The sequence below is a fragment of the Neovison vison genome, chromosome 13 (assembly GCF_020171115.1).
Source record: "Neovison vison isolate M4711 chromosome 13, ASM_NN_V1, whole genome shotgun sequence".
NCBI classification, from domain to species: domain Eukaryota; kingdom Metazoa; phylum Chordata; class Mammalia; order Carnivora; family Mustelidae; genus Neogale; species Neogale vison.
In genome coordinates, this window is record NC_058103.1 from 78,493,453 (window position 1) to 78,512,440 (window position 18,988).

Sequence of the window (18,988 nt, forward strand, 5' to 3'; positions counted from 1 at the left end):
CAAGCAGAGAGCCCGAAACGGGGCTCTATCCCAGGACCCTGGGATAAAGATCTGAGCCGAAAGCGGAGACTTTAACCCACTGAGCCACTCAGGTGCCCCTTATAATGTATTTTAATTTGACCTCCGTGCATCTTTTGTTCCATAGGAAAAGGTTTTCAAAATCTGGAAGACCCATTTTCTCTCAGAAGCCTCTATTGCTCTTTTACATGATTCCTTTTGGTGGTGGTTTCTGCATAAATTTAAGGTATGATGTTATTTTTTAAACTTAGTTCTTAAATTGATTTGGGGCACAGTTAATTTTTTAGTAGAGGTGGCACTGGTACAAAAAATATTTTTCTAGATCTTTTCATAGAACTTGGATTTTTAGTATTCTATACATGTTAGAAATCCTATTCAAAATCTAGAGTCTTTTCATAGGAGTTAAAACTTTAATATGGATTTCAATGATCTGAGTTTTCATTAGTCAGAGAAAGATCAGTGAAATCAAGCAGTGTAATGAATAATAAGGTTGTAGCTTAACTTAGTAGTATAATGTGCTGAAAAACAGCTAATGAAAACCCACTGCAAATCAGTGACACTGAAGGTGGTTTCATTTGGAAAATAGTCTATGGAGCAGATGAAGAGAGGGCCTTTACTTGATTCAAAAAGAATTAGCATTAAGAGGAGAAATTAATTAGCATTAAGAAGAGAAAGACATCTTGATATTTGGGAAAGGTCTCTGGGAAACAATAAGAGAATGGAAATAAACAGCACACTCTCATGTTAGAGAATATGTGAGCCTGGAAAAAGTGGTGAATACCATTGTGTGACTTCTGGATCTGGAAGAGTGGAAGATAAGATCAACCCCAGGGATCAGGTCTTAAGCTTTGAGAAGGTGTGCCACCCCATCAAGGAAGACTGAAAATGGACTCCACTCTCCACCTTCTCCAGCTCAAATTACTCACACAAATCTGCTTATGGATTGTCACAGGAATTTTACACCATGAAGAAATTGGGTGTTAACCAGTTTTACATACAAACCATTCAGTTAGTGCTTTATGTTAGGATAAGCTGTAGGTTAGAGTTACTCTAGGTTAAGAATCTCTGTCCTATATTTCTGGTATTGTTAGGAGCTCTGGATGATGCATAGGAAATGGCATATCAGTAATAAAAAGATAATTACTGAGGGAAATTTGTGAAATCAGGATTTACATTACCTGAAATTTCTTTCTCTAGATCTGGGTCCTGAATTTATGCTTTCCCAGGAAGACAAAGAAACATTACATTCCCACTTAAATCTGTTGAGATTATATATAACAAGTTTTTTGAAAGAAACATAATCTAGAAGTGTTCTAGTTATTGTCTTGTCAGGAAATTGTAGTATTTTATTGTTTTGAATAAACACAGGAATAACACAAAAATATGAATAACTCACTACATTTATAAGATTATTTTTGCAATAACAAGGAATTAGAATTTTTTATTATTTCTTTTTTTTTTTTAACTGGGCTCCATGCCCAGTAGGGAGCCCAATGGGTACCTTGAACTCATAACCTTGAGATCAAGACTTGAGCTGAGATTAAGAGTTGGATGCTTAACTGGGTTACCTAGGTGCCCCTACATTTTTTTTTATCTTTAATCAAACTATTCTCTAGAAAATAGCTTTCTGAAATTAAAATGCAATAATTTAGTAATAATTTTAAAACATTATAATTTACTAACATTTCTAGTGTCCTGATTTTTGTCATGTTTTGAGAACCAATATATTTGGCTGGGTCAATGTTCCGCTAGTGTTCTTTGGGAACTAAAGGGGGAAAATTGAAGCAAACTCTCCATGATTTAACTAGAACAGTTCTTCTTTCATCTGTTTAGTTCAATAAACTCTATTATTTTATTTCTAAGAGGGTTTATTGTTAAATATATATATGATATATATAAATATGTTAAAATGGATGCAAAATACATAAATTCTATCTACTTTGGAAGGATAAATAGTACTGATTTCATACCTGGAATATGGTAAAACCATGAACCACTTGTTCAGTTTAGTTACCTGGAGTGTAATATGAAAATATATATAATCATACTCTAGAATATAGCAGGCTTCAGTGTGGTGGCTCTAACTTATCAGTAATTATTATATGATTAATAGAAAACCAAATTTTCCTTGTTTATTGCCCATGATTTAGTGGTAACCTGGTCTAGTAGAAAAAAATGCTGAACTTGGATCCAGAAAACTAGAATTTTAAATCTAGTTTTCCCAAATAGTTATTTTTAAGAGTTTGGACTAGTCAAAAAATCTCTCTGAGCATCACTTATCTCATCTCTAAAAAACAAAACCAGTAGAAAATAAAACATACCCTGCTTTTTTTTCCTCTAAGGTTGCTGTATTAAAAGTGATACAAATAAGAAGACATACAAAAAAAAAAAAAAGAAGAAGAAGATACCTAATAAACTCTGAAATACTATATAAATGTAATATGAGAATCAATAAAATAGAGTTAAGAGATCTGGCTTTCAAAAACAAGTTTATGCACTTAGTAATGTTGTGACCTAGAATAGTTATTTACCTCTCTAAATCTATCATGAAATTAAAAAAAAAAATCACCTAATTTACATGTTTTCTGGGTTAAATGAGAAAGTACATGTAAATTTGTTTGTTTATATGGGGATATATATATAGTAAGTGTTCAATGAACATATCATCACCATCATCATCATTATTATTACTATTACTACTATATTAATAGAACAAAAATTATTCCAAAAATTGCTGGTCAATTGATAGGCTAATGACAAAAGTTTCCCTAATGATGTTTGACTAGAAGAACTTTGGTAATGATATTGCCATATGCTTAATGTTTAAAAATTGTCCTTGGGACTTGGGCTCCCAAAAAGATTCAGAAAGCTGGAAAACACATCATTTCCACCCATGTAACAACAAAGAAAAGCGATATAACCTATAAAATTACAACTTTTTTGAACTTATCATATAGTGTAGATTTCATAGCAAAGAATGTTACCAGGGGAAAAAAGAGTAACTGTATGATGGTAAAAAGGTCGATTCCTCAATATAACAATCCTGAATATATGTGCACCTAATAAAAATGCTTTGAAACACGTTTAATAAAAACTTAAAACTTCAAGGGAAAATGAAATTAAAAAGTATACTGAGGTGTTTCAAAACCTCATTCTCAATAATTGGTAGACTATACAGATATAGAAGACTTGAGCAACACTGTCAGCCAGCTTAATTGATCAAATTTGACATTTATTAAATATTCCTTTCAGCAACAGCAGTACACATTAAGCATTTATCAGCTACTTTCTGGGCTAGGAAAACATCCTAATAAATTTAAAACAATTCAAGTCAAATACAGCATGATTTCAGACCAAAATGGAATCATATTATAAATGAATAACAAAAAGCTATCCAGAAAATCCTCAAATATTTGGAAACTAAATAACACATTTTTCAATATCTGTAGGTCAAACCAGAAATCAATAGAGAAATTAGAAAGTATTTTTGAATTTAATGAAAATATACTTAAAATTTTGGGGATTTTGGGTGCTTGGGTAGCTCAGCCAGTTAAGCATCTGCCTTTGGCTGAGGTCATGATCTCTGGATCCTGGGATCAAGCCCTGCATCAGGGTCCCTGCTCAGTGGGGAGTCTGCTTCTCCCTCTGCCCCTCCCCCACTACTCATGCACTCACACTCTCTCTCTTTCAAATCAATAATTATATTTAAAAAATACAATAAAGTTTGTGGGATGTAACTTAAAACAGTATTTAGAAGTTTAGAGGATTAAAATAACTATATTAGAAATAAGTTCTCAAAAACGATGACCTCACCTTTTATTATAAGAAACTAGAAAAAGAGGAGTAAAAGAAATCCAAAATAAGAAGAAAGGAAATAATAAAGATCAGAGAGGCAACTAATGAAAGGAACTGAAAAACAAAGAAGGATCTTCCCAAGTTCATCCTATCAGGATTTGACTATAATATTGAGATTATTATTATCTATACATTTCTTTCTTCTTACAACATATTTACTGTGTCTTAGGTTAGACATTGTGTCACAATTTTACTAGTTCTGGCTGTGATTTGTCTCATCCTAGTAAATGCTTTAATTTCACACTGAGTTACTGATAATAAGTTGGAGTAGATATAGGACAAAAGAAAGTAATAGTCATTGATTGCCTCTACATGCCAGCTTTAATGCAGGAACCTTCATTAACTCATCAAATGTGTGTAGGCTTTCTGTGTGCCAGGCACTGTGCTAAGTGCCTGAAAGACAAAGTCAAACTAAACATGATTCTTGTCATTATTTTACTATGCTACTTTAAGGTATATATATTTTATATACATTTGACATATGAGGAAACTAGGACTGATTAACCCAGGATAAGGAAACTAATGAATAACAATGCCAGTGTTCAAATTCAGGTCTGCATGATACCAAACCCATACTCATTCTCACTGATCTGCCTTGTAAGAATAAATAAATTTACTGACATTATGCATACAAATTCCAATTTAAAATTATAATATTAGTGCTTTTAATTTCAGAAAATGTTTTATTTTTAAGCCTGACAGAGAGAATCAAGATTCCTTGTTTGACAGAATTTCAGAAAGTTATGTGATACTTTTCATGAACATCCCTGCAAGTCGAAAAGATGCATTCCTTCAGGTAAACATAGAAATTAACTGGTTATACTAAGCATTTTTAGAGCAAATGAAAATTTAAAAATAGTTATTTTATTTAAATATCTATTAGAACATATTTTGTTACTTTGAAAACAAATTTCCTGAAGTAAAGTATTTATAATGTTTTAAAAGTTACTTTCCCCCTTCATTTTATTTTATTTTTAAAGATTTTATTTATTTATTTGACAGACAGAGATCACAAGTAGGCAGAGAGAGAGGAAAAGAAGCAGACTTCCCACTGAGCAGAGAGCCCAATGCGGGGCTCGATGCGGGGCTCGATTCATGATCTGAGCTGAAAGCAGAGATTTAACCCACTGAGCCACCCAGGCACCCCTCCCCCTTCATTTTATTGTATTCCTTTGCCTTGAAGTCTTACAGAATTTCCTTAATGTGGTATAGATTTTTTTTTTTTTGCATTTTGGTAATTTGAAAACTACTGTCTTATTCCATGTATATTCTTTATTTTTTTCTGTTTACCTATAAAATTATCATTTTTCTTTTACTTATAATGTATCTCTGTTCTGTTTAAGAGGACTTGAGAGGTTTATGTTATATGTAAGGACTAAGTACCTGTTACAGTAAATGAAAACAGACATAATTATAATCAAATGTTTGTTTTATATTTTTGTTATTATAATAACTAGTGAATAGAATTGATTAAAATAATTTGTGTCCTTCAGTAATGTGAAATGAAAATGTATAGGAATTTCATTAGATACTTGTAAATTTAAATATCCAGCACCTCAAAGCAGAAGTCACATTTAGTTACTTTGTTCTGTTGACATCTGTAAGTCAGAAATACATTCATATTTTAGAGTTGATAACTGTTTTTATGGGTAGAGCAGTAAAACTTAAAAACGGTAAAATGTCCTTCCCGATGAAAACACAATTTTCAGTCTTCACCTATCTTTCTTACTCACAGCCATATACATGCAGTGTCTATAAAAGGAAACCAGTAAAAAAAAAAAAAAAAAAAGGAAACCAGTAGTCGATGGGGAATAAGGAGACTTGGTCTAATGTCCAGAATCTGCTAATTACCTGGGTGACCTTGGGCAACACATTTGGTCTCTCAGTTTCATAGCTGGAAGAGGTTGATTATAACTGTGATTCATGAATTGTCATTTTATAGAACAGTGGTGTTCTGAAAGACGGACTTGGATTTTCTCTGCTAATATTAAAATATTTTTTATTTCCATGTAAAAGTTAGTTAATGGTTAGGATTTGGGGCAAATTGTCTAAAAGTGACAAAAAACAAATACTTCTCCTATCTATGATCTTTCACTTTTCTGTTCTTTTGTGGTAGGTGAGCCTTGTCTACCTACATGGTTTGATGAAATCAAGCATACTTTAACATAATGCTCTTGAGAAAAGGATAACAGGCTTATTTAAAGGGGCAAAGAAAGTACCGGCACCACTGCATATCTTTTTGTCCAAATGTTCTCTCCTGGGATAGATATACCTTTTGATAGATACTATATTTATAACTTTTCTCAAATCATGACTTGGTTTTTTTCTGGATCCCTATTTTTTGGTGGCTTTTTCTGAGGGGAAATAAGAAGTTATTTAATCAAGATTCAAAACCTCTTTCAGAACAAATAAAATGTACATATAGGTGATTTGACCACTTGGCTTGGGTTCAGTCTTCTTTTAATACTCCCTTTCTGTGTCTGTGCTTGAGAATGAAGACATCTGTCTATACATCTATCTCCTCCAGAGCTGTTTTAGTAGAAATAAAGTCTTATCTCCTGTTAACCAATTTCCATTATATTTCACTCATTCAAATAAGTCAGGATTTTGTTACTGCTTGTTCATCTGATTTACCTTACCTAACAAAGACCAATTTATTAATTTTTAAGAATCAAAAAGTCACTGTCATGTCCCACTGTTCAGTACAAATTAGCTGAATCTAATCAGATTTAGTATGACTTTTACTTCCTTTTCTTCCAGTGTCATACAATGATAGACCTTCAGAAATTTTTCCAACACAATTTGATACTTGGTCCTTAATCATGAAGATGAGATATTCACAGAAAACTTAAAGAAGTTCCCCTTATTCAGATTGTTCAACCTTTTAATTTTAAATGAAAGTCACTATGATTTTTATACCAAAATATGTGATTATTTCTGGCATGACTCATTTCAATAAAATTAAATACACAAATATGTTAAAGCATTCCCCTCTCACACAACTACCACCAAAAAAAAAAAAAATCATGGAGTTATTCAAAGAATATTATCACTTACCAGCAAATATTATCACTTACCACTTGGAGTAGATGAGTTTTAGTTTCTTGTTGTTGCTATAACAAATTATCACAAATTTAGTGACTTTCAAGACAAGAAAAATTCATTGTTTTAGTGCTATAGAGGCCACAAGTCCAAAATTAGTCCTTGGGGGCTAAAATCAAGGTATCAACAGGGTCAGTTTCTTTAAGAGGCCCTCCATTTCTTAATCTCTTCTAGCTTCTGGTGGCTGACAGCATTCTTTGGATTCTGGTTGTATTGCTCTAATTTCCTTTTCTACCATCTCATTGCCTACTTCTCTTCTGTAGTAAAAATTTCCATAGCCTTCCTCTTACAAGGACACTTGTGATTGCCATGAAGGCCCACTGGATAATCCAATATAATCTTCCCATATTAAGATCTTTAACTTAACAAAATCTGTGAAGCCCTTTTGCTGTATAAACGAACATTTACACACTGCAAAGACAGTGACCTCTAAGGGACACTTAGGTTACAAAGTTTTACATTTAATATTAAGGACTAAATGTGTTTTTAGGTATTTATTTGGTTGTCGAGTACCAGAAAAATAAATAAAAATTTTAAAAAATTTAATATAAAAATGTAACTTTTATGTTTAGTCCCTTCCTAAGAGGAATTTAGTAGTTTAGGGATTTTATGTCTAATAGAATAATGGTAGAACCATATATTTGTTGATATCTGATCATAGTTTTCATATGTAAACAATACACTAATAATTTCAATATATTAACTCACCTAAACAGACTTCAGTTGTTTAAATATATGCTTGCTACTCTTCTCTCTCTCTCTCTCTCTCTCACACACACACACACACACACAGAATGATAATTATGTGAGGTGATAGAGATGTTAGTTAATGCTATGGTGGTAATCGTATTGCAATATGTAACATGTATCAACATGTTGTGTACCTTAAACTTACAGAGTTATATGCCAATTATAGTTTAGTTTTAAAATGCATAAATATATTTTTTATTATATGACCTATATGTGTCATTTTCTAAAATAGCATAACAATACCGAGGTTAAATGAAATAAATAATCATCAAACTTTATCTTAAAATATAACCATCAAGCCTACTCTTGTTAACTTCATCCTTTACCCAAATTAAATTTTCTAAATGAAATAAATAATAAAACTTAAAATAGAATCATCAAACTTCATCTTAACTGTTAACTTCATCTTTTTATCCAAATTAAATTTTCTAAAATGCCAACAAATAGCTAAACTGACTTTATTCCCACCTCTTCTTTGTTCATGTCCCTCAAGTAGAGGTACAAAAAAGTTATAAGTGGCCAAACACAAGCTATGAGAAAAAAGGGACCTGTATATTTCACAAACTTAATAATCATTTCTTTAGTAGTTTACATATACTACATAAAATATAAAATTATTCTAATATGACTCTATTTTGGGTAGGTGTATCCTGATTGTTTGTCACAGGCCATCTATGCAACATTCCAGGAAGCATTTCCAGAATCCAGTAATCTTTTTAATGATGAATTTAAAGAAGAACTAGGGAATAACATTTTTCTTTGGTTGTCAGGTATGAGTAAATCATTTACATATTGATCATTATTTTGATAAATAAAACTTTTTGTATACAGTATCTTGCTTACTCCAGCTTAAAAAAAATGGTAATTCTCTGCCTTATAAAACATGCCATATTGATGCCTATATTTTTTTTAATTTATTTTTTATTTATTTTCAGCATAACAGTAGTCATTATTTTTGCACCACACCCAGTGCTCCATGCAATCCGTGCCCTCTATAATACCCACCACCTGGTACCCCGACCTCCCACCCCTGCCCCTTCAAAACCCTCAGATTGTTTTTCAGAGTCCATAGTCTTTCATGGTTCACCTCTCCTTCCAATTTCCCCCAACTCCCTTCTCCTCTCTATCTCCCCATGTCCTCCATGCTATTTGTTATGCTCCACAAATAAGTGAAACCATATGATAATTGCCTATATTTTTTAAAAAAAATTTATATGTGTGGAATTGTTGGATTATACACCTGAAACTAATATTACACTGTATGTTAACTAACTGAAATTAAAGGGGCACCTGGGTGGCTCAGTGGGTTGAAGCCTCTGCCTTCAGCTCAGGTCATGGTCCTGGTCCTGGGATCAAGCCCCGCATCAGGCTTTCTTGGTACGCATTGGCAAAAAGTTAAGTTGAAAACTAAGGCTACATGGAGTCGCTATGATTTTTTTTAAATCATGAATATTTTTTTACAGATTTCTTTCCCATGCTTTTTCCCATATTGCATATCCATCAAGAGTCAAATGTTTCCTGAGTCTATCCTCATAAATGACCTTTTCGACTTTTACTACATTTTGTCTCTCACTTGTGACTATTTGCCCTGGCTAGAGCACTTGTTGAAAGAATTTTATAAGACATGTTTTTCTTATTTCTTGTTCTCTTGTTTCTTTCTTTGAGGAAAGGTTTATATTGTAGATCTAAAATGCCAAATTCAGCATTCTCCTCCTTAATGTATCAAAATTTCTTTTTCAGGATAAAGTAATCACTATTAGGTGATAAAGTAATTATCTCTATTAGGTAATTATTCATTGGCTTTATCTGTCTGTACATTACATACTCAGTTCCATTACTTACATTATCATTGGCTTTCATTTTTGTTTCATTTTTTCACCAACAAAATTTTTATTACCATAATTTCTTATACACAGTAAGAAAACAGATCACTAGAGACTCTATTAGTTTCCTCTTGCTGCTGTAACAAAATTAGCACTTAGCTGTTTAAAACAACACACTGTATTATCTTACACTCATGGAAGTCAGAAATCCAAAATGAGTCTCACTAGGCTAAAATCAAGATTTAGCAGAGCTGTGTTTCTTCTACAGGTTTTGTGGAAGAAATTTTTCTGAAGCCTTTAGAAGCTGTGTACATTCTTTAATTCCATCGCCTTCTTCCATCTTCAAAGCTAGCAATGGCTCATCAGCTTCAGATAAATAAAAAACAAAAACAAAAACAAAAAAACTAAAAAGAAAAAAAACAACAAAAATACTTTAACAAGCAAATGTGTCCACCAAAAGTGAAGTTGAAGACTCTACCCCCAAACTACCAGAACTCATACAGCAATTCAGTAATGTGGCAGGATACAAAATCAATTTATTGAAATCAGTTGCTTTCTTATACACTAACAATGAAAACATTGAGAGGGAAATGAGAGAATCGGTCCCATTTACTATAGCACCAAGAACCATAAGCTATAACCATAAAGCTTATAAACCATAAGCTGGGAATAAACCTAACCAAAGAGGTAAAGGATCTGTACTCGAGGAAATATAGAACATTCATGAAAGAAATTAAAGACACAAAAAGATGGAGGACCATTCCATGCTCATGGATTGGAAGAATAAATATTGTTAAAATGTCTATACTGCCTAGAACAATCTATATATTTTCAATGCCATCCCGATCAAAATTCCACTGGCATTTTTCAAAGAGCTGGAACAAATAATCTTAAAACTTGTATGGAACCAGAAGAGATCCCAAATTGCTAAGGAAACATTAAAAAAGAAAAACAAAACCAGGGGCATCACGTTGCCTGATTTCAAGCTTTACTACAAAGCTGTGATCACTATACAAAATCAGTTGCATTTCTCTATACTAACAATAAAATATCTGAAATAGTAAAGAAAACAATCCCATTCACAATGGCATAGATAACAATAAAGTACTTAGGAATAAATTCAGTCAAGGAGATTAAAGAGCTGTATTTTGAAAACTATAAGATTTTGATGAAAGAAATTGAAGAAGACACAAACAAATGGAAAGGTATCCTGTGTTCATGGATTGAAAGAATTGATTTTGTTAAAATGTCCATACTATGTGAAGCCATCCATAGATTCAGTATATTTCCTATCAAAATTCCAATGACATTCTTCACAGAAATAGAAAAAACAACCTTAAAATTTGTATGGAATCACAAAAGAACCTCTGGATAGCCAAAGAAATCCAGAGAAATATCAAAGCTGGAAGCATTAGACTTCTTGATTTTAAATTACACTACAAAGCTCCAGTAATCAAAATGATACAGTACTGCCATAAAAATAGACATAGACCCATGGAATAGAATCCAAAGCCCAGAAATAAACCCTCACAAATACAGTCAACTAATACTCTCTTCCATAAATGGTGATGGTTAAACTGGATAACCACATGTAGAAGAATGAAATTGGACTATTTATTTTTAAATATTTTATTTATTTATTTGACAGACAGAGATCACAAGTAGGCAGAGGCAGTCAGAGAGAGAGGAGGAAGCAGGCTCCCTGCTGAGCAGAGAGTGCGATGCGAGGCTTGATACCAGGACCCTGAGATCATGTCCTGAGCCGCCAAAGGCAGAGGCTTTAACCCACTGAGCCACCCAGGTGCCCCCAAATTGGACTTTGAATACCACTCACAAAAAATTAACTCAAGATTAAAGACTTAAAAATAAGAACTGAATGGCCAAACTATAAGAAAATATAGGGGGGAAAATCCTTGATATCAATCTTAGAAAAAAATTGTTTTGGCTATGAACCAGAAACACAGGCAACAAAAGGAGAAATTAATTAAGTGGGACTGCATGAAACTAAAAATCTTATGCATAGTGAAGGAAACCATCAACAAAATTAAAAGGCAACTCATGGAATATATTTGCAAATCATATTCTGATATGATAAAGAGTTAAAATCCAAAATATATAAAGAATTCATATAATTGACTAGCAAACAAACAAAAATCCAATTTAAAAATGGATAGAGGAACTGTGCAGACACTTTTCCAAAGAAGACATACAGATGGCCAACAGACACATGAAAAGATGCTAAACATCACTAATCATCAGGGAAATGCAAGTCAAAATCACAATGAGATCTTATCTCACACCAATCAGAATGGCTCATACCAAAAAGACAAAAAGTAAGTCTTGGCAAGGATGTAAAGAATAGCAAACCCTTGTGCACTCTTGGTAAGAAAGTAAATTGGTGGTGTTATTAGAAAACAATAGAGAGGTTCCTAAAAATTTTAAATAGAGCTACCATGTAACAATCCAACTTCGGGATATATATCCAAAAGAAATAAAAAACATACCAAAAGAGATATCTGTCTTCCCATGTTCATTTCGCCTTATTCACAACAGCCAGGATATGGAAACAATCTAGGTGTCTGTCAATGGATGAATGGATAAAGAATATGGATCTATACAGACAATGGAATATTGTTTGGCCATAGGAGAGAAGATAGTTTTGCCATTTGCAACCATATGGATGAACCTTGAATGCATTATGCTGAGTAAAACAAATCATACAGAAACATACAAATACTGTATGGTATCGCTTATATATTGCATCTAAAAAAGCCAAAGTCATAGAAACAGAAAAGAATTCTTGGTTGCCAGGGGATGGAGAAAATGGGTAGATATTGATCAAAGCATACAAACTTCCAGTTATAACATGAATAGGTTCTGGAGAAAATGCATAGCATGTAGATTGTAGTTGATAAACTGTATCATATACCTAAAAGTTATGAAGAGAATAGATTTTAAATATTCCCACCATAACAAAGAATGGCAATTATGTGATCATTCCAATATATGTAAGTGTATCAAATCAGTACAGTTGCATACCCTAAATGGTATACATATAGATTGGATAAAGATGTGGTATACGGGGGCGCCTGGGTGGCTCAGTTGGTTAAAGCTTCTGCCTTCGGCTCAGGTCATGATCTCAGGGTCCTGGGATTGAGCCCCACGTCAGTCTCTCTGCTCAGCAGGGAGCCTGCTTCCTCCTCTCTCTCTCTCTGCCTGCCTCTCTACCTACTTATGATCTGTCAAATAAATAAATAAAAATTAAAAAAAATAATAAAAAAGATGTGGTATACGTATACCCAATATATATACGGTGTGTGTGTGTGTGTGTGTGTGTGTGTGTGTGTACATATATATATGCATATTCATATATAGGAATATTACTCAGCCATCATAAAGAATGAAATCTTGCCATTTGCAATATTGTGATGGAACTAAAGGGTATTATGCTCAGCGAAACAAATCAGTTGGAGAAAAACAAATGCCATAAGGTTTCACTCATATATGGAATTTAAGAAATAAAACAGATGAATATAGGGGAAGAAAAGGAAAAATAAAATAAGATGAAATCAGAGAGGGAGGCAAGCCATGAGAGTCTCTTCACTCTATGAAACTGAGGGTTGCTGGAAGGGAGGTGAGTGAGGAAGAGGTGATTGGGTGATGGCCATTAAGGAGGGCACTTGATGTAATGAGAACTGGGTGTTATACACAACTGGTGAATCACTAAATTCTACCCCTGAAATTAATAATAAAGTATTTTTAACTAAATTGAACTTAAATAAAATAATTTATTTTTGTTACTTTTTGATTCCTACAATTGATTCATAAATATTACTTTAAAATTAGGGGACACAAACAAGGAATAACAATGATAGTCACCTATACTTGGAAGCAATCATGTTAACACTTAAGCTACAGCCACACATACACAATAGGTAAAAATTGTTCTTCAAAAAAACATATTACAAATGCCTTTCTATGTTAACAAATATTTACAAGATCATTTTTAGTGGATACTTCATAATCCATTGTATAGATAACAGTCTTTTTGGATATTTAGGTCCTTTCCAAGTTTTTACAATAATTAACTTCCTCTTATGTCCATTATTGAACTTAGCTTATGTCTATGAGTCAGAAGATGATATCAAGTTTTACCTCTTTTCTATTATTTTACATAATAAGACATTAATATTTCTTATAGACTTTCTCTCATATGAAACTTCAGACTGACAATTTCCACAGGATTATTGTGAGGCTGAAACATGTAATACTCAAAAATGCCTTGAGAAATTAAAGGATATTTTCAAATGCTAATTTCCTGACTAAATTACATTTTATATTAACAGGTTTAAAACCTCAAAAAGGGTTTTGGACTCACTGGGATCTAAAAGAGCTCATCACAACAACCATTCATGGTACTAAGAAAGCACCTTCAACATCTGTAAAGGACAGGATTAAAAAGAGTCAGACACGTATAACGGCTGGTAAGTAAGTTTATTGTTAACTGTGAGATGAAATAGCCAAATAAAGTATATTAAGTTATGAATTTATCATAATTTTCTAATGATTAATTCTTTGGAGGGTCTTATTATAATAGTTTGAATATTGCTTCACATTGCTTCACATTTTAGTTTTTCATTATAAAAGTGGTATGTGCTTAAATATGTCCTCCCATTTGCCTGTTATATTTTTATATTGATCTCTGTCCTACAGTCTCTAATTCTAATAGCCTTTTTATAGATTTCTAATAGCCTTTTTATAGATTTCTTAGGATTTTCTGCATGTAAAATCATGTCATCTGATATTAAAGAGCATTTTACTTCTTCATTTCCAATCTATATGCCTTATCTATTTTACATGCCTATGACTAGGACCTCTAAGAAAATATTAACTAAAAACAGTGAGAGTGGACATCCTTGCCTCATCCCTGACCTTAAAGGGGAAATGTTACATTATTGGCCTTTAAATAGATTTGGTCTGCCAAATAGATGTCTTTTGTCAGGTTGAGGTAGTTTCATTCTCTTCTTGGCTTGCTATGAATTTTTTTTTAATGAATGGATAGATGTAGGATCTTAACATGCTTTTTAGCATCTATTGGGATGAACTTTTTTGTTTGTTTCAGTCTTATAATATAGTGAATTACAGGGATTGATTATTGAATGTTAAACCAACCCTGCATCTCTGGTATAAAACCCATTTGGCTATTATGTTTTAACTTATTCATGTACTACTGGATTTAATTTGATGAAGGTTTGTTTTATTTTCTTGTACTATCCTGTTTCATTTTAGTAATAAGCATCATGTTCCATCCTCGTCTCTTTTTATTTTTTTTTATTTATAGTCTCTCTCTTTTTTTTTATTTCTTTTCAGTGTAACAGTATTCATTGTTTTTGCACCACACCCAGTGCTCAAGGCAATCTGTGCCCTCTCTAATACCCACCACCTGGTTCCCCCAACCTCCCACCCCCCACCCCTTCAGACCCCTCAGATTGTTTTTCAGAGTCCATAGTCTTTCATGGTTCACCTCCCCTTCCAATTTCCCTCAACTCCCTTCTTCTCTCCATCTCCCCTTGTCCTCTATGCTATTTGTTATGCTCCACAAATAAGTGAAACCATATGGTAATTGACTCTATCTGCTTGACTTATTTCACTCAGCATAATCTCTTCCAGTCCCGTCCATGTTGCTACAAAAGTTGGGTATTCATCCTTTCTGATGGAGGTATAATACTCCATAGTGTTTATGGACCACATCTTCCTTATCCATTCGTCTGTTGAAGGGCATCTTGGTTCTTTCCACAGTTTGACGACCGTGGCCATTGCTGCTATAAACATTGGGGGTACAGCTGGCCCTTTTTTTCACTACATCTGTATCTTTGGGGTAAATACCCAGTAGTGCAATTGCAGGGTCATAGGGAAGCTCTATTTTTAATTTCTTGAGGAATCTCCACACTGTTTTCCAAAGTGGCTGCACCAACTTACATTCCCACCAACAGTGTAAGAGGGTTCCCCTTTCTCCACATCCTCTCCAACACATGTTGTTTCCTGTCTTGCTAATTTTGGCCATTCTAACTGGTGTAAGGTGGTATCTCAATGTGGTTTTAATTTGAATCTCCCTGAGGGCTAGTGACGATGAACATTTTTTCATGTGTCTGATAGCTATTTGTATGTCTTCATTGGAGAAGTGTCTGTTCGTATCTTCTGCCCATTTTTTAATGTGATTGTCTGTTTTGTGTGTGTTGAGTTTGAGGAGTTCTTTATAGATCCTGGATATCAACCTTTTGTCTGTACTGTCATTTGCAAATATCTTCTCCCATTCCATGGGTTGCATCTTTGTTTTGTTGACTGTTTCCTTTGCTGTGCAGAAGCTTTTGATCTTGATGAAGTCCCAAAAGTTCATTTTCGCTTTTGTTTCCTTTCCCTCTGGAGACATATCTTGAAAGAAGTTGCTGTGGCTGATATCGAAGAGGTTACTGCCTATGTTCTCCTCTAGGATTCTGTTGGATTCCTGCCTCATGTTGAGGTCTTTTATCCATTTTGAGTTTATCTTTGTGTACAGTGTAAGAGAATCGTCGAGTTTCATTCTTCTACATACAGCTGTCCAGTTTTCCCAGCACCATTTATTGAAGAGACTTTCTTTTTTCCACTGTATATTTTTTCCTGTTCTGTCGAAGATTATTTGCCCATAGAATTGAGGGTCCATATCTGGGCTCTCTACTCTGTTCCAGTGGTCTATGTGTCTGTTTTTATGCCAGTACCATGCTGTCTTGGTGATCACAGCTTTGTAGTAAAGCTTGAAATCAGGTAACATGATGCCCCCAGTTTTATTTTTGTTTTTCAACATTTCCTTAGTGATTCAGGGTGTCTTCTGATTCCATACAAATTTTAGGATTATTTGCTCCAGCTCTTTGAAAAATACTGGTGGAATTTTGATTGGAATGGCATTAAAAGTATAGATTGCTCTAGGCAGTATAGGCATTTTAACAATGTTTATTCTTCCGATCCAAGAGCACAGAATGGTCTTCCATCTTTTTGTGTCTTCTTCAATTTCTTTCATGAGTGTTCTGTAGCTCTTTGAGTACAGATCCTTTACCTCTTCTCTTTTTAAAAAGAGATGGTGTCGAATTGGTATTTATTTTTCTTCCCATATATGGGAGAATTCACTAATGAAACCATCAAGGAAGGCCTAGAATTTTTTGTGGGAAAGTTCTTAATAATAAATTCAGTTTCTCTAATAGATATAGGGCTATTCAGTTATCAGTTACTTCTTAAATGAACTTGGTTGTTTTGTGTAATTTTTTATTTTATTTCCTTAAATATTTTTGAGTTTTTTTCTGGGATGCAATCCAGTTACTTAGAAATTCTTTGATCCATTTGAGCTTTCCTTTCAAGTTTCATTTGGTAGAACCAGCAACATCTTTTGTTTAGGCTTAACTTGTTTCGCCTGATGAAGCAATACCCTTCTCAGTATTTTACCCCTTGCTCTATATAGAAGGTTTCCCATCCGACTGGCTAGAATATGAGCTTTGTGTGAACCTCAAGCAATGTTCTGCCTGCTCCTCCCTGTGGGTGGCTCTTTACTAACTTCAGGCAAAGATTCAAGAATAACCCTCTGAGGATCTTTAGAATGCTTTCTTGTGTGCATCTGTCTCCTTATTAGGCTGACCTATGAACTGTAGCTTGCCAACACCTTCCTGAATGCTAAATTTTACTTTCTCAACTCAGTGAGACTAGTGGATTCTGTTTGGATTCCCACTCCTCCATGTGTTTCTCTTTTCTTGGGGATTACTGACCTGTGCTGCCTATTGTCTAGCACACAAAAACCATTTTTTCATATATTTTGTCAAAATTTTTATGTGTTTAAGAAAGAAGAGTAAACTTGGGCCTTTTTACTCTATAGTAACTAGAAGTGGAAGCCATTATATGTATTTTTAAAAGATTAAGAGAAGACTTAAAGTTGTCTTCTATATTCATTCTTCCTGGCACTTCATTCCTTGCTATAAATTTGAGTTCCTTATGTATTTCCCTTCAGCCTGAGCAAGTGCCTTTTGGCATTTCTCATAGTTCAATTCTTCTAGCAATGAATTTCCTTGCTTACTTATCTAAAAACGGTGTTCATTTTGCCTCTATTTCTGAAGGATATTTTTGCTGGGTATAGAGTTCTGGATTTGTTTTTCTTTTGCCTTTTAGCAACATTGTTCCGTTGTGTTCTGGTTTCTATTATTTCTAGTAAAAAGTCAGACATTATTCTTACTATTATTTCACCATGTCTAGGGTCAGAAACTTCTCCTGTCAAGGGCCAAAGAAGTCAATATTTTAGGTTTTGTTAGAAACAAATCAGGTATTTTTCTTTACAACTCTTTAAAAATATAAAACCCTTCTTTAGGTTCCGAGTGATATGAAAAATAGGCCATGAACTGGATTGGATCTGCAGGGTGTACTTTGTTGATTCCTACTCCATTCAGTATGCATTTTTTCTTCTATCTACTGTTAAGATTTTTCTTTTTGTTCTTAGTGTTCAGAAATTTGTCCATGATGTGCCATCATACTGTTCTTTGTCTTCATCCTACTTGGCCTCATTAATTTTCTTAAAATTGTGATTTGATGTTTCTCACCAAATTTGGGAAATTTTTTGCCATTATTTTTCAAGTAAATGCTGTTCTATTTCTCTTCTCTGGGATTCCAGTTTACCATATATTATATTACTTAATGTCCACATTTCACCAGGACTGTGTCATTTTTTTTTTCAACCTTTTCTCTCTAAGTTTTATAGATTTTGTATTATTTCATTTTAAGTTCACTGACTCTTGTATGGTCTATGAGCTACTCTTAATCCCAATAAATGAATATTTAATTTCATATATTGTACTTTTCAGTTAAGGATTCCTATTTAGTCCATTTTTTTTTTTTTACTTTTTTTAAAAGATTTTATTTTATCTATTTGGCAGACAGAGACCAGAAGTGGGCAGAGAGGCAGTCAGAGAGAGAGGGAGGAAGCAGGCTCCCTGCCGAGCAGAGAGCCCGATGCAGGGCTCAGTCCCAGGACCCTGGGACCATGACCCAAGCCAAAGGCAGAGGCCCCAATCCACTGAGCCACCCAGGCACCCATAGTGCATTTTTAGTAGTTTCTTTTTCTCTTCTGAGTTTCTCTTCATTATGACCACATTTTCTTTTAAGTCCTCAAACATATTTAAGGTAATTGCTTTTAAGCTCTTGGCTGGTAGTACCAATATTTGGATAAGTATGAGGTTGATTTCTATGACCATCTTTTTCTTGACTAAATCACAGTTTCTTGTCTCTTTTCATGTCTAGTAACTTTTTATGTAATCTTGGGATTTTAAATGAAACTTTGAGGATATTCTGCATTCTGTTAACCTCCACTAAACAATCTTAATTTTGTTCAAGTAAGTTACTTTGGCTGTATTCAAAGTTCAAATGCTTTG

At 33.6% G+C, this 18,988-nt stretch overlaps 1 protein-coding gene across 1 annotated transcript in view; it reads left to right on the forward strand.

Annotated features, from left to right (window-relative positions):
- LOC122893730 (protein FAM227B-like) overlaps window positions 1–14,051 on the forward strand; it is a 40,800-nt gene extending 26,749 nt beyond the window's left edge. The window contains exons 6-8 of the mRNA XM_044230959.1: window positions 146–244; window positions 8,369–8,495; window positions 13,895–14,051. Coding sequence (XP_044086894.1) covers window positions 146–244; window positions 8,369–8,495; window positions 13,895–14,040 — 372 coding nt within the window. The 3' untranslated portion in view covers window positions 14,041–14,051. The remainder of the gene's footprint in view (window positions 1–145; window positions 245–8,368; window positions 8,496–13,894) is intronic.
- The last annotated feature ends 4,937 nt before the right edge of the window (window positions 14,052–18,988 follow it).